General features: G+C 43.2%; 1 protein-coding gene across 1 annotated transcript in view; it reads left to right on the top strand.

The window, feature by feature from the left end:
- The window catches only part of LOC138681518 (interferon-induced, double-stranded RNA-activated protein kinase-like), a 129,568-nt gene that overhangs the window by 11,741 nt on the left and 95,925 nt on the right, over nucleotides 1-21,902 (top strand). The window contains exons 3-5 of the mRNA XM_069769092.1: nucleotides 4,542-4,656; nucleotides 6,496-6,599; nucleotides 15,788-15,923. Coding sequence (XP_069625193.1) covers nucleotides 4,542-4,656; nucleotides 6,496-6,599; nucleotides 15,788-15,923 — 355 coding nt within the window. The remainder of the gene's footprint in view (nucleotides 1-4,541; nucleotides 4,657-6,495; nucleotides 6,600-15,787; nucleotides 15,924-21,902) is intronic.

Consider the following 21,902-nt stretch of genomic DNA (forward strand, 5'->3'; position numbering starts at 1 on the left):
CCTAGGACTGATCCTTGAGGAACCCCAACAGTAAGGGGAAGGTGAGAGGAGGAGGAACCAGCAAAACATACAGTGAAGGATCGGTCAGAGAGATAGGAGGAGAACCAGGAGAGAACGGTGTCCTTGAGGCCGATGGAGCGGAGCATAGTGAGGAGGAGCTGATGATCCACAGTGTCAAATGCTGCAGAGAGATCCAAGAGAATTAGCATGGAGTAGTGACCATTAGATTTAGCTGTTAGTAGGTCATTAGAGACTTTAATGAGGGCAGTTTCAGTAGAGTGTAAAGAGCGGAAGCCAGATTGAAGAGGGTCGAGAAGAGAGTTATCTGAGAGATAGCGGGTAAGACGGGAGTGGACCAGGCGTTCGAGGAGTTTAGAGATGAAGGGAAGATTAGAGACAGGTCTATAATTAGCGGCACAGTTTTGATCGAGGGATGGTTTTTTAAGTAATGGATGTATGATGGCATGCTTAAATGAGGAGGGAAAAATACCGGAAGTGAGGGAAAGGTTGAATATTTTTGTTAGGTGAGAGGTGATAGCCGGGGAAAGGGACTGGAGGAGATGTGACGGAATGGGGTCACTGGTGCAAGTGGTCGGGCGCGAAGATGCAAGGAGCCTGCTTACTTCTTCTTCTGTAACTGCTTCAAAGTCAGAGAGTGAACTAGATGCAGTGGGGGAGGGAGGACAGTGCATGGTATGAAGAGATTGGGAGATGATTTCCTGTCGAATGTGGTCAATTTTTTCTTTGAAGTAATTGGCCAGATCGTCAGCACGGAGATCCGTGGTTGGGGCCTGCTCTCTTGGGTTGAGTAGGGACTGGAACGTGTCAAAGAGACGTTTAGGGTTATTGGACAGGGAGGTGATGAGGGTGTTGAAGTAGGTTTGTTTGGAGAGGTGAAGGGCAGAATTGTATGTCTTTAGCATGAACTTATAATGGATGAAATCTTCGGGTAGATTAGATTTTCTCCACAGACGTTCTGCGCACCTGGAGCACCGCTGCAGGAAACGTGTTTGCAGCGTGTGCCACGGTTGTTGCCGTCTGTGCCGAGTTGTTTTATGTATAGGAGGAGCAGCTTCATCCAGAGCACTTTGCAGGGTTTCATTGTAATGCTTCAATGCAGAATCAGGACATGAGATGGAGGAAATAGGGGCCAATGAGGACTGCAAGTTCATCATAAGTTTCTGGGTGTTAATGGCCTGTATGTTTCTATAGGTGTGGAAAGTGGGGGTGACCTGAGCGGGATGGCAGTTCTTGATAGAGAATGAAAGAAGGTTGTGGTCAGAGAGCGGGAGAGGGGAGTTTGTGAAGTCATCCACTGAGCAAAGTCGGGAGAAGACCAAGTCAAGGGAGTTTCCATCTTCATGTGTTGGAGAGTTAGTATGCTGCGAGAGGCCAAAAGAGGAGGATAGAGATAAAAGGTGAGAAGCAGATGGGGAGAGGGGAGAGGCAATGGGGATGTTGAAATCACCCATGATAAGGGTGGGGGTGTCACAGGAGAGAAAGTGTGGAAGCCAGGTGGCAAAGTGATCCAGGAACTGATGAGAGGGGCCGGGAGGACGATACACCACCGCCACTCGCATGGAGAAGGGGACGTAGAGTCTGACCACATGGACCTCAAAGGAAGGGAAGACAAGTGAGGGTACTTGGGGAATAACTTGGAAAGTACATTTGGGTGAAAGGAGCAGACCAACGCCTCCACCTGCTCTGTTGTCTGATCTTGGGGTATGAGAAAAGTGCAGTCCACCATATGAAAGAGCAGCAGCAGCGGTGGTGTCTGACTGCTGGATCCAGGTTTCAGTAAGAGCCAGGAGATTAAGAGAATTAGAAAGGAAGAAGTCATGAATGAAGGAGAGTTTATTACACACAGAGCGAGAATTCCAAAGGGCACAATTGAAAGAGACAGCAGGCATGCAGGGAATATTAATAAGGTTAGAGGGGTTTCTGGGTGTAGCAATTGGGAGGTTTGACTGGCTATAACATGGGGGGCCGGGGTTTGGAGATATGTCTCCAGCGACTAGGAGAAGGAGGATCGAAAGAGTGAGCAGATGGTTAAGTGATTTATGAGAGCGTCTCTTGTGTTGGATGTTGGGACTGAATGGATCTGTGCTGTTAAGCAATGTGAATAGAGCATGAGTGCTATACATAGGAGAGGCAATGACAGAGGGGCCGATATGGATGGAGTGTAGAGAGTTAATGCAAGGGCGGTGAATGTGAGTGAATGCAGCAGCCAGAATATAGATTATACAAATAAATATGGTGAGTATTTGTGCTGTTTCAAGTGAATATGGATTAGATTTAGTTTTTCTTACCTGTCTCCTGCCCTGTCTAACTGCCATGTTATAACTGCCGAGTACTTAGAAAAAAAAAGTACTTTGAATAAAAAATACACGAATAACAGTGCACGAATGCACCCCTGCACGAATGCATCCCCAAGCTACATCTACATTTATAGAAGGCTAGCCCTTAGATCTCTTTTTTTTTTTTTTTTTTTTTTTTTTTTTTTTTTTTAATACTAAGATATATTGCAGAAAGAGCAGCCAGCCGCACAGCCTAGAATACCGGCAGTTCTCTTCAATATCAGATCTAACTGTTCACAGCAGCATAGATAAGCTCCCTTTCACTGACCATGAGCTCGGACCCAGAGCGAACAGGTAGAGGCTGCAGCACTGGGACGAGGCACACTTCTGCCTCATCACACTTGTATATGTGCCTCACACGACAATTTCAGTCTTCTGGCCCATAGAAAAAGTGAGCTGAGCCTCAGACCGAAGTCACAGCCAGAGGCTGGAGGGGTGGAGCTCATGCTGCACTGCATGGCCGTTTCTATTGACAATGCAGGAACAGTGTGACAGTTGCACCCTTTTTGAATACGATCATTACGCCCCTGCTACAAAGACATGGCCGTCCACTTAAACTGACATCCCAAGTAAGTACAAGTAGAGCACTAATAAGAGAAGCAGCCAAGAGGCCCATGGTCACTCTGGAGGAGCTGCCGAAATCCACAGGTTAGTTGGAAGAATTTGTCCACAGTGCAACTATTAGTCTTGTATGCCATAAAACATTCCTTTACGGAAGAGTGGCAAGAATAATGCCATTTTCGAAAGCAAGACATAAGAAGTCCCATTTGCAGATTGCAAAAAGCCATCTAGGTCACACAGCTAGTATTTGGAAGAAGGTGCCCTGGTCAGATCAGATGAAAGTAAAACTTTTTGGGCTAAATGCAAAACGCTGTGAGTGGCAAAAAACGAACACTGCATATTAGTCTGAATACCATCCCCACAGTCAAACATGGTGGTGGCATCATTATGCTGTGGGGATGGTTTTCTTCAGCAGGGACAGGGAAGCTGGTCAGAGTTGATGGGAAGATGGATGGAGCTAAATACAAGGAGGAGGAATCCTGGAGGAAAACCTGTTAGAAGCTGCAAAAGACTTGAGAGTGCGACATGAGTTCACCTTCAAGCAGGGCAGCGACCCTAAACATACTACCATAATTACAATGAAATGGTTTAGATAAAAGCACATTCATGTGTGTGAATGGCCCAGTCACAGTTCAGACCTAAATCCCACTAAGAATCTGTGGCAATACTTGAAAATTGCTTTTCTCAGATGTCTCCATCCAAACTCGCTGAGCTAGAGCTAGTTTGCAAAGACGAACGGGCAAAAATTTCAGCCTCTGGATTTGCAAAGCTGCTAAAGACATACTCCAAAGACTTGCAGCAGTAATTGCATCGAAAGGTGGTACTACAAAATATTGACTAAGGGGGCTGAAACCCAATGTATGTCAGAATTTTCAGATTCATATTTTTAAAATATTTAGAAAACCTTCTATCATTTCCTTTACACTTCACAAATACTTGCTACTTTATGTTTGTATATCATATAAGATTCTACTAAAATAGATTTAAGTTTCTGGGTGTAATGTGAAAAAATGTGGAGATTAATATTTTTTCAAGGCACTGTAATATTACAAATGTGGCACAATGTAACACCCAGCAATGGGTTGTGTTTTTTTTTTCTTTTCAGTTCGACTCTTATCACTTCTGTATGTAAACCCCAATATTATGGTTTTAATTATATTATTTTTATGCAATACTATATGCCCGTGCCACCTTCCATTTTCACTGGGCATAGTTTTTTTTTTTTTTTAAATGCTATTATGCCTTGATATTTCTGTTACATTCTTATGTTGTCTATTGGAATTTCCCCTTTTAGAACACCCATCTTATGTGCCCATGGGCACAGATTCTATTATGAACACAGGTGGTTGACATTTTCCTACTATAGCACTGGGTAGTCAATAGGAATCGGTGCACTAGAATTGACTTCACACCTGTACTGGGCATAAAAAGTTGACGTTCTAAGGGGGAAGCAAGAGAAAAAGTTTGTTGCACTCCTTATTAATCATGGGAGCCCATGGGGACATATACTACTGCTTACATCAGAGAAATCCATCTGTCGCTTATGCTGGAAAAATCACTGCACAGCCTGTGTAAAGTTATGTCTTGATGTCAGGTTTTAACCTATCTCTTTTTCTTTTCAAGTTTTGTTTGTCAAGTTTCTATTGATGGAGAAATGGTTGGAGAAGCTGAAGGCAAAAGTAAGAAATTAGCAGAGAAGGAGGCAGCCAAAAAAGCTTTGCAAGCTGTTGGAAATAAAGTGAGTTTTCAGAGCTTTTCCTTTCTGTCATTCACATTGCATAATGTTCTATTTAATGATAGTACACATATGGATAATATATGGCTTGCATGCAGAAAGTCTACACAAAAAAAGAAGATTTGTGTAAAGCCTTGGAGCTTATTTTGTTGCACAGTCCCCGTTATATTCGCCTAATTACTGCACTTTGTCTTTTTACTGCATGCCATCTTTTTTTAAATATACTTTTGTATTAAAACACATTTTTTCATCCCCCCCAGACGCACAAGAGCTTAATGTTTACAGCCACTTTTAAGTGGAACAATACCCATTATCCCTCCTATGGTACATTTTTAGACACGGTCCTCACTTATAAAATAATGCCTTTACTTTGCCATGCAAGTCCTTCCTTATGAACTATAACTTCCACACTGACTTCTCTTATGAACCATAACCTCCACACAGTCTCCCTTTATGCACTGTAACTGCCACACAGACTTCCCTTATGAGTTATAACTACACCACAGTTTTCCCTTATGAACTATAACCACACAAAACCAAATGTATGTCATGCCTATGGGGTGAAAAAAATGCTGCACCCTGAGAGACATTTCAGGTTGCCACCTGAGGCGAGATGTTCATGAAGCCTCATGGCATGGCAGAAGCGACACTGCTGTCTTGGTCTTACACTTCTGCATTCTCTCACAACATTTCTCTTTACTAGCCAAGTGTTTCACCTCACACACCTTCACTTGTTTCCAACTACACAACTTTAGATTTTCCCCAATTGATATTAAGAGCCGATAAACTCCCAAAGTTTTAAAGGATATCCATAATATTAAACAGTGATTCATCACAGTCCCCAAGAAAAAGTCAGACACCATCCACATATAGTGCGTTTTTTTTTTCTGTATCTGCCCGTATTTAAAGGGAACCTGTCACCCCGTTTTTTCAGATTGAGATAAAAATACTGTTAAATAGGGCCTGCGCTGTGCGTTGCAATAGTGTATGTAGTGTACCCTGATTCCCCACCTATGCTGCGAAATACATTACCAAAGTCGCCATTTTCGCCTGTCAATCAGGCTGGTCAGGTCAGGTGGGCGTGGTGACATAGCTGTTTCTTCCCCAGCTTTCCGTTGGTGGCGTAGTGGTGTGCGCATGTCCAAGTGCCGAATCCACTGCACGCACGTGAAGAAACAGCGCGCGATCTGCGCTATTACCCTTGTCATTGGTGGGGGCGGCCATCTTCCTGGGGCCGCGCGTGCGCAGATGGAGTGCTCTGCTGCACGGGGCTTCAGGAAAATGGCCGCGGGATGCCGCGCGTGCGCAGATGGAGATCGCGGCGGCCATTTTCCTGAAGCCGAGATGCAAACTCGGCTTTGTAATAGCGCAGATCGCGCGCTGTTTCTTCACGTGCGTGCAGTGGATTCGGCACTTGGACATGCGCACACCACTATGCCACCAACGGAAAGCTGGGGAAGAAACAGCGATGTCACCATGCCCACCTGACCTGACCAGCCTGATTGACAGGCGAAAACGGCGACTTTGGTAATGTATTTCGCAGCATAGGTGGGGAATCAGGGTACACTACATACACTATTGTAACGCACAGCGCAGGCCCTATTTAACAGTATTTTTATCTCAATCTGAAAAAACGGGGTGACAGGTTCCCTTTAAACCCAGCCACTTTTAGAGTTTCTTATCACCGCTGCCAAAAGTTTATAACAACCCCCACCTAGATAATAAGCTCTCAAGTGGTGTACTAAAATTGTTATACAGATCTATGGCAGAGTATAAGATAATTATATTAGAAACCATTTTCTCTGTAAGTTTAATAGCAATGTGTCTTTTTTTTCTGTGCAGAATCCTAAAAATTACATTGACCTGCTTCATAAATACTCTCAGAAGAAAAAACAAGTTTTTAATTTTGATCAAGTGTCTCATGCAGGACCTTCACATAATCCTGAGTAAGTAGAGTATCCAGATTTAGTCCTCATTCTGACATTTTTTATTTTTCACTTGCATAAAAACATGGACCGTTGTTCATCAGTATTTTGAATCTGACTTTCATCAGTGTTTGGTCAGTGCGTCAGTGGTTCATCAACTTTGCATTGTTGAAAAAAACAAGCTACAAAGCTTTGCATATCCATTGCAATATTAAACACAGTTTGTACACTGATGTCATCTGTGTGCTGCAAAAATAGAAAAAAAAGGAAAAGAGAAAAAAAAAATCTAGGGTTCATGCAGACATCCGTGGATCTTGCACTGCAATGCACAGACTGGCCATGGCTCTCCTGACCCGAGCGTGACAGCTTCATATATTGCTACTCTTGGCTAGTTTGTGAATTAGCGGTCCGTGGTCGAACCGATTTGCATGGATATTTGCATGAGCCCTTATACTGCGGCAATCACTGGAATGCTGTCTTCCTTCATTCTGCTGATAGCTGGGGATCCCTTTACTGTTTACACTTTGATTGCTCATGCTCAGCCTTGTCCAGGGATGTCAAACTCAAATACAAAGAGGGCCAAAATTAAAAGCTTGGACTAAGTCGCGGGACAACCTTGATATTTATTTAAAAAATGTGTACAATTTAAGTTTTTCATTATGAACTTAGGGGTTGTCCCACAAACAAAGTAAATTTTAATGAATAGATCTTAGAATAAAATATTTAAATAATATAATATGTTATGTAGAAGCATTTGGCCCAATGGGGATGGGGGCAGTGATGTGCCAGCAGCACAGGAGGGCAGTGGTGTGCCAGCAGCACAGGGGGCAGTGGTATGCCAGCAGCACAGGGGGGCAGTGGTGTTTCAGCAGCACGGGGGGGGGGGGGCAGTGGTGTGCCAGCAGCACAGGGGGGCAGTGGTGTGCCAGCAGCACGGGGGGGGCAGTGGTGTGCCAGCAGCACAGGGGGGCAGTGGTGTGCCAGCAGCACAGGGGGGCAGTGGTGTGCCAACAGCACAGGGGACAGTGGTGTGCCAGTGGCTCAGGGGGGAGCAGTGGTGTGCCAGCAGCTCAGGGGGGCAGTGATGTGCCAGCAGCACAGGGGGGCAGTGGTGTGCCAGCAGCACAGGGGGGCAGTGGTGTGCCAGCAGCACAGGGGACAGTGGTGTGCCAGCGGCTCAGGGGGGAGCAGTGGTGTGCCAGCAGCTCAGGGGGGCAGTGGTTTGCCAGCCGCACAGGTGGCAATGGTGTGCCAGCAGCACAGGGGGGGCAGTGGTGTGCCAGCAGCACAGGGGGGGGGCAGTAGTGTGCCAGCAGCACAGGGGGACAGTGGTGTGCCAGCAGCACGGGGAGGGGGCAGTGGTGTGCCAGCAGCACAGGGCGGGCAGTGGTGTGCCAGCAACACAGGGGGGCAGTGGTGTGCCAGCAGCACAGGGGGGGCAGTGGTGTGCCAACAGCACAGGGGGACAGTGGTATGTCAGCAGCACAGGGGAGCAGTGGTGTGCCAGCAGCATGTGCCAGGATGGGGGTTATATAGATACCAGGATGAGGGACATACAGTATATATGATTTGTAAGACGGACACTGGCATTATAAAACAGACCCCCATTTAACATAAAAATATTTTTTTCTATTTTTCTTCACCAAATTTGGGGGTGCGTCTTATAATCAGATGCCTCTTATAAAGCGAAAAATACGGTATACATATTCCATTCGGTGTACGCAGCCTCTCTCCATACATATCATTAAAATGTTCATTCATTCTGTGCGTTCCTTAGACTACTTTACCTTTTTTGTGTTGTAATTCCAATGCTGAGGAGTATATCTAGATATACAGGGGAGAAATGAGTATTGAACACGTCACCAATTTTCTAAGTAAATATACAGTATTTCTAAAGGTGATATTGACATGAAATTCTCACCAGATGTCAGTAACAACCCACCCAGTCAAAGAAATCAAACTATAGAGGTCCACAAATTATGTGTAATAATGAGAAATGACCTGATGAAAAAGTATTGAACACGCTTAGGCCGGGTTCACATTGCGTTAACAGCAGCCCGTTCAACAAATGCGTTAACGGGCTGCTGTTAACGCAAATACCGGTATATCAGCACGCTAGCGCAGATAGAGCTAGCAGATGCTCTATCTGCGCTAGCAGTGACGGACCCGGAAACGCTGCAGCCCGCATCCCAGGGTCCGTCACTCAATGACGGCACATCGCTAGCGCACGCCCATTGTGGGCATGCGCTAGCGATACGTCCGACATTGGACTCAATGGCGGCGTTAACGGACTACGTTACACCGCGTTATGCCGCGGTGTAACATAGTCTGTCTAACGGACACCTGCAACACAGTGTGAACCTGGCCTTACTGAAATTTAATTAATACTTTGTACAGAAGCCTTTTGTTGGTGATGACGTCTTCAAGATGCCTCCTGTATGGAGAAATTAGTCACATTCATTGCTCAGATGTGATTTTGGCCCATTCGGCCACACAAACACTCTTCAAATCCTGAAGTTTCCGGTGGCTCCTTCTATGAAAACAGAGCTTTAGTTCCTTCCATAAATGTTCTATTGGATTCAGGTCAGGCGATTAGCTCGGCCATTTTAGCAGTTTTATTTTCTTCTCTGAAACCAACTGAGAGTTTCCTTGGCTGTGTTTCATTGTCTTGCTGAAATGTCCACCTTCCTTTCATCTACATCATCCTGGTAGATGGCAGCAGATTTTTATCAAGAATGTCTCTGTACATTTGTCCATTAATTCTTCCTGCAATTATATGACAATTTCCAGTGCCGTATGCTGAAAAACAGCCCCACACCATAATGTTCCCACCTCCAACTTCACTGTTAGCATGGTGTTTTTGAGTGATATGCAGTGCATTTTGGCCTCCAAATATGGTGTGTATTATGGCATCCAAAAAGTTCAACTTTGGTCTCCTCTGACCTGACTATCTTGTACCTGTATGTCACAGGCTGGTTTAAATGTTTTGAGCAAACTGCACACAGTTGAACATGCTTTTCTTCAGGAATGGAGTCTTGTGTGGTGAGCGTGCATACAGGCCATGGAGTTTGAGTGCATAAAAACATTATAGTATTGTTTTCTTTAAAATATTGTACCGACTGATTCCAGGTCTTTTTTTAGCTGTCCACAGGTGGTCCTTGGCTGTTGGATAACTCTTCTGATAATTATTTTCACTCCTCTGTCTGAAATTGTATGGGGAGCCCCTTGTCGTGCCCTGTTTATGGTGAAATAATTTTCTTTCCACTCTCGGATTATGGCCCTAACAGTGCTCAATGGAACCTTCAGTAATTTAGAAATTTGTCTGTAACCAATGCTATCAGTATGTTTTGGAACAATAAGATTGCAAATGTCTTGAGACAGCTCACTGGTTTTACCCATCATGATGTGTTTCTTCTGTGGCACCTTGGTAATGAGACACCATTTATAGGCCGTCAGTTGAACTAGATGATATTATTCTTCACTAAATGGCAGGTGTCATGGTCTGCCTGGAATTTCTGCTACGGTCCTTCTAGGGTTAATCCTATGGGGCTTCTCTTTGGTTTGGGGAGGGCTATAAGTAACCGCACTGGTGCTATGCTCGTCGTCAGTGATATGTCCGTTCCTGGCTGAGTAGTTGATCCTTGTATACCTGTGTATATTGCCTGCTTGCTTCTGTACGATTGCTCTGTGTATGACCCGGTCTGTCTCCCGTTTGATATTCGTCTGTTGATTCTGTACTTTCTGTGTTTCTCTTAGTTTTACCCCAGCTACATTCTTGACTTCCTGCCTGCCTGTTCCCCTGGTACTGCATTGCTTTCTCTGTCTTCTGGCCCCCAGCTTGCTGACTATTCTACCAGCTCTGCTGGGTTCCACTATCACTGCTAGGAGTTCGGGACCTAGCTCCACCCCCAATCACTCCCCCAGTGCTGACATGATTGCAGGCCCAGTTCCTCCGGCAGAACACCCTCTGCTGTGTTCCCATTCCACTACAGGAGTCTGTGAGTTTCCCCAGCACGTCTTTGGACTCGCGTACAGTCTCTGGTGGTGAATCTGATATGGTGTCCATCACAGCAGGATTGCTTTCTAATGACTGATTAGATTTCAGCTGGTGTCATGACTTTCCATTACTTTTTTGCTCCTCATTGTTCATGTAATTTGTTTTTATTACACATAACTTAATTCATGTATGGTTTGATCTCTTTGCCTATATGGATTGGATGGGATGTTACTGACACCTGGTGAGAAATTCATGTCAATAGCACCTTTCAAGATATATTTAGTTAGAAAACTGGTGACGTGTTCAATACTTATTTTACCCACTGTGTGTGTGTGCACGCGCGCTTGTCTGTATATATACACGTTGTGGTAGATCGGCTCACTCGGCTGCACATGGATGTAGGCACAGTAAACACTGTCTCTTTAAATCTCCCACTGGTTTATTAACCTCTTTCTGACATTGGACATACTATTCCGTCCATGTGGGGTGGGCCCTAATTCCCAAGGACGGAATAGTACGTCCAGCGCGACCGTGAGCGCGGCTGAGCGCGGCCGGGTGTCAGCTGCCTATCGCAGCTGACATCCGGCACTATGGACCGCCCCGGGCACAGACCGCCCCGGGCACATTAACCCCCGGCACACCGCGATCAAACATGATTGCGGTGTGCCGGTGGTATAGGGAAGCATCGCGCAGGGAGGTCGCGATGTGATCACGTTGCTGCGAGGATCTCTTACCTCCTCCTCCTTGCAGGCCCGGATCCAAGATGGCCGCGGCATCCGGGTCATGCAGGGAGGTGGCACCGGGAAGCATAAGAAAAGTGCACGTCAGATCACTGATCTGACACAGTGCACAGCAAAGTGTCAGATCAGCGATCTTACACTATAACATGATGCCAGCCCCGCCCCCCCTGAGGCAATGTTATAGTGTAAAAAAAAAAATATTCCAATATGTAAAAAAATTTTTTTTAAAAATCCCAAAAATATATATAGCAATTTTTCCTATAAATACATTTCTTTATCTAAGTTAAAAAAACAATAAAAGTACACATATTTAGTATCGCTGCGTCCGTAACGACCCCACCTATAAAACTATATCACTAGTTAACCCCTTCAGTAAACACCGTAAAAAACAAAAAAGAGAGGCAAAAAACAACGCTTTATTCTCATACTGCCAAACAAAAAGTGGAACAACACGCGATCAAAAAGACGGATATAAATAACCATGGTACCGCTGAAAACGTCATCTTGTCCCGCAAAAAACAAGCTGCCAAACAGCATCATCAGCGACAAAATAAAAAAGTTATAGTCATCAGAATAAAGTGATGCAAAAATAATTATTTTTTCTATAAAATAGTTTTTATCATATAAAAGCGCCAAAACATAAAAAAATGATATAAATGAGGTATCGCTGTAATCGTACTGACCCGAAGAATAAAACTGCTTTATCAATTTTACCAAATGTGGAACGGTATAAACGCTTCCCCCAAAAGAAATTCATGAATAGCTGGTTTTTGGTCATTCTGCCTCACAAAAATCGGAATAAAAAGCGATAAAAAAATGTCACGTGCCCGAAAATGTTACCAATAAAAACGTCAACTCGTCCCGCAAAAAAACAAGACCTCAGATGACTCTGTGGACCAAAATGTGGAAAAATTATAGCTCTCAAAATGTGGTAACGCAAAAAATATTTTTGCAATAAAAAGCGTCTTTCAGTGTGTGACAGCTGCCAATCATAAAAATCAGCTAAAAAACACGCTATAAAAGTAAATCAAACCCCCCTTCATCACCCCCTTAGTTAGGGAAAAATTAAAAAATTAAAAAAAAAATATTTATTTCCATTTTCGCATTAGGGCTAGGGTTAGGGCTAGGGTTGGGGCTAGGGTTAAGGCTACAGTTATGGCTGGGGCTAAATTTAGGGTTAGGGTTGGGGCTAAAGTTAGGGTTAGGGTTTGGATTACATTTACGGTTGGGAATAGGGTTGGGATTAGGGTTAGGGGTGTGTCTGGGTTAGAGGTGTGGTTAGGGTTACCGTTGGGATTAGGGTTAGGGGTGTGTTTGGATTAGGGTTTTAGTTATAATTGAGGGGTTTCCACTGTTTAGGCACATCAGGGGCTCTCCAAACGCGACATGGCGTCCGATCTCAATTCCAGCCAATTCTGCGTTGAAAAAGTAAAACAGTGCTCCTTCCCTTCCGAGCTCTCTCGTGTGCCCAAACAGGAGTTTACCCCAACATATGGGGTATCAGCATACTCAGGACAAATTGGACAACTTTTGGGGTCCAATTTCTCTTGTTACCCTTGGGAAAATACAAAACTGGGGGCTAAAAAATAATTTTTGTGGGAAAAAATTTTATTTTTATTTTTACGGCTCTGCATTATAAACTTCTGTGAAACACTTGGGAGCTCAAAGTTCTCACAACACATCTAGATAAGTTCCTTGGGGGGCCTAGTTTCCAATATGGGGTCACTTGTGGGGGGTTTCTACTTTTTAGGTACATTAGGGGCTCTGCAAACGCAATGTGACGCCTGCAGACCAATCCATCTAAGCCTGCATTTCAAATGATGCTCCTTCTCTTCCGAGCTCTGCAATGCGCTCAAACGGTTGTTCCCCCCCACATATGGGGTATTAGCGTACTCAGGACAAATTGGACAACAATATTTAGGGTCCAATTTCACCTGTTACCCTTGGAAAAATACAAAACTGGGGGCTAAAATATAATTTTTGAGGAAAAAAAATATTTTTAATTTGAACGGCTTTGCGTTATAAACTGTAGTGAAACACTTGGGGGTTTAAAGCTCTCATAACACATCTAGATGAGTTCCTTAGGGGGTCTACTTTCCAAAATGGTGTCACTTGTGGGGGGTTTCTACTGTTTAGGTACATTAGGGGCTCTGCAAACGCAATGTGACACCTGCAGACCATTCCATCTAATTCTGCATTCCAAATGGCGCTCCTTCCCTTCCAAGCCCTCCCATGCGCTCAAACAGTGGTTCCCCCCCACATATCGGGTATCAGCGTACTCAGGACAGATTGGACAACAACTTTTGGAGTCCAATTTCTCCTGTTACCCTCGGGAAAATACAAAACTGGGGGCTAAAAAATAATTTTTGTGGGAAAAAATTTTATTTTTATTTTTACGGCTCTGCATTATAAACTTCTGTGAAGCACTTGGTGGGTCAAACTGCTCACCACACCTCTAGATAAGTTCCTTAGGGGGTCTACTTTCCAAAATGGTGTCACTTGTGGGGGGTTTCAATGTTTAGGCACATCAGTGGCTCTCCAAACGCAACATGGCGTCCCATCTCAATTTCAGTCAATTTTGCATTGAAAAGTCAAATGGCGCTCCTTCGCTTCCGAGCTCTGTCATGCGCCCAAACAGTGGTTTACCCCCACATATGGGGTATCGGCACACTCAGGACAAATTGTACAACAACTTTTGGGGTCCATTTTCTCCTGTTACCCTTGGTAAAATAAAACAAATTGGAGCTGAAGTAAATTTTTTGTGAAAAAAAGTTAAATGTTCATTTTTAGTTAAACATTCCAAAAATTCCTGTAACACCTGAAGGGTTAATAAACTTCTTGAATGTGGTTTTGATCACCTTGAGGGGTGCAGTTTTTAGAATGGTGTCACACTTGGGTATTTTCTATCATATAGACCCCTAAAAATGACTTCAAATGAGATGTGGTCCCTAAAAAAAAAGGTGTTGTAAAAATGAGAAATTGCTGGTCAACTTACAGGGTTACAGGGCATATACACTAGATTCCTTGATAGGGCGTTGATCCAGGGAACTAGTCTGATTGCCGTATGTGGAGTCGGGAAGGAATTTTTTTCCCCAATGTGGAGCTTACTCTTTGCCACATGGGGTTTTTCTTTGCCTTCCTCTGGATCAACATGTTAGGGCATGTTAGGTTAGGCTATGGGTTGAACTAGATGGACTTATAGTCTTCCTTCAACCTTAATAACTATGTAACTTTTAACCCTTATAACTCCCTAACAAAAAAAATTTTGGTTCCAAAATTGTGCTGATGTAAAGTAGACATGTGGGAAATGTTACTTATTAAGTATTTTCTGTGACATATCTCTGTGATTTAAAGGGAACCTGTCATCTGAATTTGGCGGGACTGGTTTTGGGTCATATGGGTGGAGTTTTTGGGTGTTTGATTCACCCTTTCCTTACCCGCTGGCTGCATGCTGGCTGCAATATTGGATTGAAGTGCATTCTCTGTCCTCCGTAGTACATGCCTGCGCAAGGCAAGTTTTGGAATTCTGGAAGTCACGGGATGGATAAATGATATGCAAATAATAAAAAAAGGAAATCAGATTTTTCAAAACATCTCGATTTATTCAGTACTGAGTGTGAGCACCACACACAAAAATACACACACTTATACTCCTTGACTTCAATCAGTGAGGTTATAAATAGTTGTCTGAGGAATTGTCTGCCATGCTAAATGCATTTGGACATGCAAATTATCGAGAGCGGCTTTTGCAATTACAGGCCAAATTGCAGGCCACTGACGCCCAAGATGTGCTTGATGGGAGAGAAGTTCGGAGACGCTGGAGGCCACAGTAGCATGTTTAGACCCCACAGTGTGCTCACAGTAGCACAAGAAACATGCTGACTGGTGTTGTCATGATGAAAAATGGCTCCTCAGTCACTTAGGAGAAATGGCCTTATCAGTGGTTCCATGACCAAACTAATGTAACTCCGAGCTGTTAATGTATCTGGAATGAAGACTAAAAGGGTCCAACTACCGGACATTTATGCCACCCCACACCATAATCCAATGAGTACCTCAGCATTGGGCTACAAGTTATACATCCAGCTACAAGTATTTCAATGGCCTCACGCCACTGCTCTCTATAGATTTCATGGTACAAAGCACATGGAATGGAGGCTGGAATGAAGGTTTATCCCCCTTCAGCGATGAGTCCCGCTTTTGCCTTAGATGCATCACTCTGAAGAGGCCTTCACAAGGGAATGTGAAAGTGTCCCATGAGCCATTTTTCAACAATCGAGGGCACATGTTGCTGTCGCTACTGTGAGTGGCCTCCATGGCTTAATCGTCTTACCATGGCCTGCAGGGTCTCATTATTCCACAACTTTTTCTTCTTGGTGTCGCAATTTCAACACCATATACACATGTGCTGTATATTTTAAGTAAAAATATTGTATTTATTTATTGCTATTTATTTATTTATTGCCTTTCAGGTTTATCTACAGGGTCATATCTGGAGATAGGCAATTTACCCCATCAAGTGCGAAAAGTAGTAAAAAACAAGCCAAAAATGAGGCAGCCTATCTTGCACTACAAGAGATCAAAAGAGAAGCTCCAGATGACCTTCAGGTACACTATAATATACAGTATTATGTATATAACATATTATAAGCAACAGCCAGCATGGTTTTATGAAAGGCAGAAAGTGTCAAAGAAGTAAATTAAAGACAATAGCAATTGAAGAAATAGATGGCACTCACTGGATGTCGCCTTTTATCTTCTTTTTTATATTAACCTATAAAAGTGGTGCAAACGGGCAAAGGACATAATCGAGACACTGCAGCTAGTGGGTGCCACGTATTTATTCCACTGCACTTCTCATAAGGGCTACAATATTGTAGGCTGAGCACCATCTATTGCTGCACCAGTGAGGGAGAAGAAAAAAGGAAAATATAATAATCCATGTGCAGGATTGGAAGCGACCGTTGTGCCAAGTTGTTTTCTACTGTTTGGACCAAGTAATTTAAAGGGATTATCGACCCCATACCTTACTGTATATCAAATGTCCCAGGTCAGCACAAGTGGCACACTGCAAACACTACTGCAAGGCTTTTCAATTTATGAACACCCAATAGACCACTCCTAACCCGATTGCATATGTTATCAGGTTATCACACTTGGTCTTACCAGCCAGCACCAGTCTTTTTGTTTTGGGTCGAGTGAGATAATTCTATCTCCCAGAAGCTTCTCATTTTTTCTACCAGTAACAGTCCACTTGGTCCACTACTACATGTTACATCATATAACAGCATTAAAGTATTCTGTATTGTTGATAACCCCCTCCCAAAAAATATATATTAGAGTCAATAGATTCCACTTATATAATAATTAAAAATTAAAGGGTTATTTCCAGATACAGTATTGTCACCGATTGCCTAGCAGTTCCAAGAACCGGACTCTGGATAATGGAGACTGGGCTCTTGGTCAATCTCCATTTTATTCATTATTCATGGAACTGCCAGAAACTGTTGTCTCACCGACAATAAAGTCCGATTCAGGGAGTACCCTTTAAAGCTGTTTTTAAATCACTAATGTAGATACATTGGGGGCAGTTCTGTAATTTAAAATGTTGGGAACCAGTGCACCAAGGATCAGGATCCAGAGTGCTTAATGTGCCAGAAGAACTTATTTCCAATCCCCACCTCATGGAGATCTATCAACTATTTACATATTAGTCCCTTTTAGTTTCCTTTGTATTTTGGCAAAACAAATATATTTTCATCTTTTACTTTTTAAAAATTACAAAAAAGGAAAATGGCTAATTCTAAATTTTGGGCACCCTTGGAGATTTGTGTGCTCAGATAACTTTGACCAAGGTTTCAGGCCTTAAATTGCCTGTTAGGGTTATGACTTGTTCACTATCATCATTGGGAAAGGCCAGGTGCTGCAAATTTCCCATCTTTATAAAAATCCAACCTCCTCTAACCTTGTGCCAAAAAACAGCAGCTATGGGTTCTTCTAAGCAGCTGCCTGGCACTCTGAAAATGAATGGCGGAGGCCCACAAAGTAGAGAAAGACTAAAAGAAGATAGCAAAACATTTTCAAGTTGCCCTTTCCTCAGATTGAAATGTAATTACGAAATGGCAGTTAACAGGAGCAGTGAAGGTCAAGATAAGGTCTTGAAGACCAGCAAAATTTTAGTTAGAACTGCTCAAAGGATTGCTAGAAATTCTTCTCTTTACCTATGTAAACTAACTCCACTGTTCAGGTAATGCAAGTAATAGTGCTCTATCCTGGTCTGGAGAGTTGGACACGTCCTGGTTATTAGTGATTATTTCTAAAGTTGTTACAAGCAGTATTTGGTTAACCATTTCCTTTTCCCCTAGAACAGGTGCTGAACCTAGAGTCACCAACTCGTACACAGTCATGTAAATAAGGCAGCACACTGCAGCGCTGAAACAAATGAAATGCAAACATGAAACACGAGAATTGAACTGCATTACTGCACTAGAAATATGAAAAATGAGAGCGTTTAGCGCATAAAAATGGCCAATTTTATGTGTATCTGGTAGCCACTTTAGGGCATCTCTTTTATACCAGGTTCTACTCTAGGTTCAGCACCTGTTCACACTTGGTCTATGTTTGGATGTGACGGTCAGTTTTTTTAAATGTATTCTTTAGCCTTCTGATCGTGCACTCCGCCTCTTAGCCACAGGTGTTTTAATCGCAACAGGTCCATAACCCCTCCACAGAGAGAGAATTTTAGTCTAAGAAGAGGTTTCACAGGTACCTATTCAGATGGAGACGTTTATTCTCAGCGAGGTAAGGAAAGTGTAGGACCTGGTATAAGAGAGATGCCCTAAAGTGGCTACCAGATACACATAAAATTGACCATTTTTATGCACTAAACGCTCTAATTTTTCATATTTCTAGTGCAGTAATGCAGTTCAATTTTCGTGTTTCATGTTTGCATGTTTCAGCGCTGCAGTGTGCTGCCTTATTTACATGACCTTTATGGTAAAGTCATCATAAGAGAACTTCTCCTGCTTCCTCACCTTAAAATTCAGGGTCAGAAGTATGCAAAAGTGAGAAAAAAGACACTACTGGAATATATGCACACCACCGCAATGTTTCAAATATAAAAAATTATATCCACTTTATTAGTACACAAAAACAATTAAAACATAATTAAAATAAGCAATGCAATTGTCCCCACTCTGAATATGTAATATAACACCTCAATGCATGACCCAGTATATAGCAATACATATATCTATACATGCGTAAATACAGGATATATAGTATATATTACACCCTCAATGGCTCATGGGGCACCTAAAAAAGCTCCTATCCATATAAATATATCCAAAAAGGAATCAATCCAAATAGCTTGTTCTATGGACCAGTCTGATTAGTGCCCTATCCAGGGCCAAAAACACCCAAACGTGCAGCTAAGTAGCAAATGAACCCATCTCAAACTGATATAGCAAGAGGATTCATGTTGGAATCAAAAAGAAAAAGAAGAAAGGGTAAGGTAATATACCCAAATGAATCAGTCGCATGCAGATGGATCTGGTTCAGAGGTCCCAGAGAGGAGGACAAGACATGGCTCCACACGTATAGCCTCCAAGATGAGGCTTCGTCAGGGGAAGTGAGAGGTTGTGATCATTGTGCGAATATATATACAGAAACCCCCCCTTGTTTCATAGCCTACCGGTGCTGGCCGCCACAATCAATACCCGGAAGAGGGAATACTAGGAAGCCGCCATGGTCAGATGACGAAAGGAGGAGGGGGAGCAGTGTGCAAGAGCAGACTGAGTCACGTCACACGCTGGACTTGCATAGGGGCAGGGGAGAATAGCGCAATCGCAGGTAGTATCCGAGGGCTTGAAAGAGCCGCAGCTGCGTGCATGCGCCGACTGCATCATAGTCTCAGCTGCAATGAAGGGCTACAAAGATGTGCTGATGGAATTAAAGGCGCCAGTCCACTTGCCGCGCTTTGATAGTTGGATGTATCACAGTAAATGGCCACATACACAACTGACATATGTTCAGGGGTAAGTATTTATGTGTGGGCACATGGATCAAAATAGAACAAAAATGTCAATGACCATATGCACACAACATGAAAATGCCCCAAAATCCGAAATGCCAAGGGGACTAAAATAAGAAGCCCAAATAAAAATATATATATCTGTGAGGTATGAAGTTGAATTAAAAGTGTCAGCCTAATAGCCGCGCATGCACACTATAGTGCAGAACATATAACCTTATTTCATCATTTCTGTCACATGTATATAGAAGAGGAAAGGAAAAGGGGGGAGGGGGGAGAAGGGAAGGGAGGAATATGCATACATGCATGAGTCAAAGTTGGCCAAACAAGTAAACCAACGCATGCAAATAGCAGACAAATGTACCCGTTCCAATAGAATAACCAAAGGAACAAAGTGCATGCACATATGATATAACCAGGGGGTTAGTCTTTAACCCAAGAGGCCCATATAGAAAAGAGAAGTGACCAACCCCTGATATATCCAATGGCCCCCCATGTTTGTGTACGATACACACAACCAACATTCGTCCCCGGGAAGTCACACACAATCATCAATCAGCCATGCCCCAACAGCCATTAATATCTAATAGTTTCTATACCGTAACCAAATAACATATATAGAAACAAATGATTGTAAAAATCTTTATTATGTATAAGTATATATAAAATAACAAGTATAATGTGGCTGTAAGCCATAAAAGCGCATAGAATAATAGCTATAGTCATTGTGGTGAAGAAAACCCCTCTTTATTGTTCACCCAACAAAAGTGTAGGGATCAGCCGACCCCTACTATTTGGTAAGTTGATCCTAGGAAGACCTAATATCTAAAAGCGTAGAGGAATTTGATATAAGGACCAGAAAGCCAGTCAATAGCCCCAGAAATAGTATAAATACCCCCCTCATGCAAAACGTATACCCGAATGCAACATCTAACAGACTCTAACCCCATGAGCCAATGCCCTAATGTCAATAACAATTATAAACCTACACTGCTCCCCATAGTGTGCCCATGAGCCGGGACATCAAAGATAGCAATCCCATTCCCTCAGAGCCGTGACCAATTAGTAATACCAAAGAGGAATTCTTGGCCATGATGTAGTCCAAAAATATAAATAAAATATAGTCCTAATTTCCAGTATGGCTCCAGATGAATTATTCTGATACATGGTCAGGTCCTCATTCACCCCAGGAATCCAGTAAACAGTAGTTTTTCGTTTAATCCTGTAGGAGTAACACATTCAAGGTTAAAAATCCAGCGTGATTCGGATTGTAACAGAAGCTTCTTAGGAGAGCCCCCCTATCCAAAACTATTATCTTCTCCAACCCGACCACCTGCGTGTTGAGAACCCTCTCAGAATGGCATGCCAGAAAATGGGCCGCCACAGGAGTCAATGTTTTGCCCTGCAGAAGATCACTTGATGCTAAATTTATAGTTGAAAAGTGCTTCTGGACCCTACACCGTAACTCCTGGGACGTTTGGCCCACATATATTTTTTGGCATGGACAGATTAGGGCATAGATAACACTATAGTGTGCATGCGCGGCTATTAGGCTGACAACTTTAATTCAACTTCATACCTCACAGATATATATTTTTATTTGGGCTTCTTATTTTAGTCTCCTTGGCATTTCGGATTTTGGGGCATTTTCATGCTGTGTGCATATGGTCATTGACATTTTTGTTCTATTTTGATCCATGTGCCCACACATAAATACTTACCCCTGTACATATGTCAGTTGTGTATGTGGCCATTTACTGTGATACATCCAACTATCTAAGCGCGGCAAGTGGGCTGGCGCCTTTAATTCCATCAGCACATCTTTGTAGCCCTTCATTGCAGCTGAGACTATGATGCAGTTGGCGCATGCGCGCAGCTGCGGCTCTTTCGAGCCCTCGGATACTACCTGCGATTGCTCTATTCTCCTGCCCCTATGCAAGTCCAGCGTGTGACCTGACTCAGTCTGCGCTTGCGCACTGCTCCCCCTCCTCCTTTCGTCATCTGACCATGGCAGCTTCCTAGTATTCCCTCTTCTGGGTATTGATTGCGGCGGCCAGCACCGGTAGGCTATGAAACAAGGAGGGGTTTGTGTATATATATTCGCACATTGGTCACAACTTCTCACTCTCCCTGACGAAGCCTCATCTTGGAGGCGATACGCGTGGGGCCATGTCTTGTCCTCCTCTCTGGGACCTCTGAACCGGATCCATCTGCATGCGACTGATTCATTTGGGTATACTACCTTACTCTTTCTTCTTTTTCTTTTTGATTTCAACATGAATCCTCTTGCTATATCAGTTTGAGATGAGTTCATTTGCTACTTAGCTGCACGTTTGGGCGTTTTTTGTCCTGGATAGGGCGCTAATCAGACTGGTCCATAGAACAAGCTATTTGGATTGCTTCCTTTTTGGATATATTTATATGGATAGGAGCTTTTTTAGGTGCCCCATGAGCCATTGAGGGTGTAACATATACTATATATCCTGTATATACGCATGTACAGATATATGTATTGCTATATACCGGATCATGCATTGAGGTGTTATATTACATAT

This window comes from Ranitomeya imitator, chromosome 5 (genome assembly GCF_032444005.1).
Source record: "Ranitomeya imitator isolate aRanImi1 chromosome 5, aRanImi1.pri, whole genome shotgun sequence".
Classification (NCBI taxonomy): Eukaryota; Metazoa; Chordata; class Amphibia; order Anura; family Dendrobatidae; genus Ranitomeya; species Ranitomeya imitator.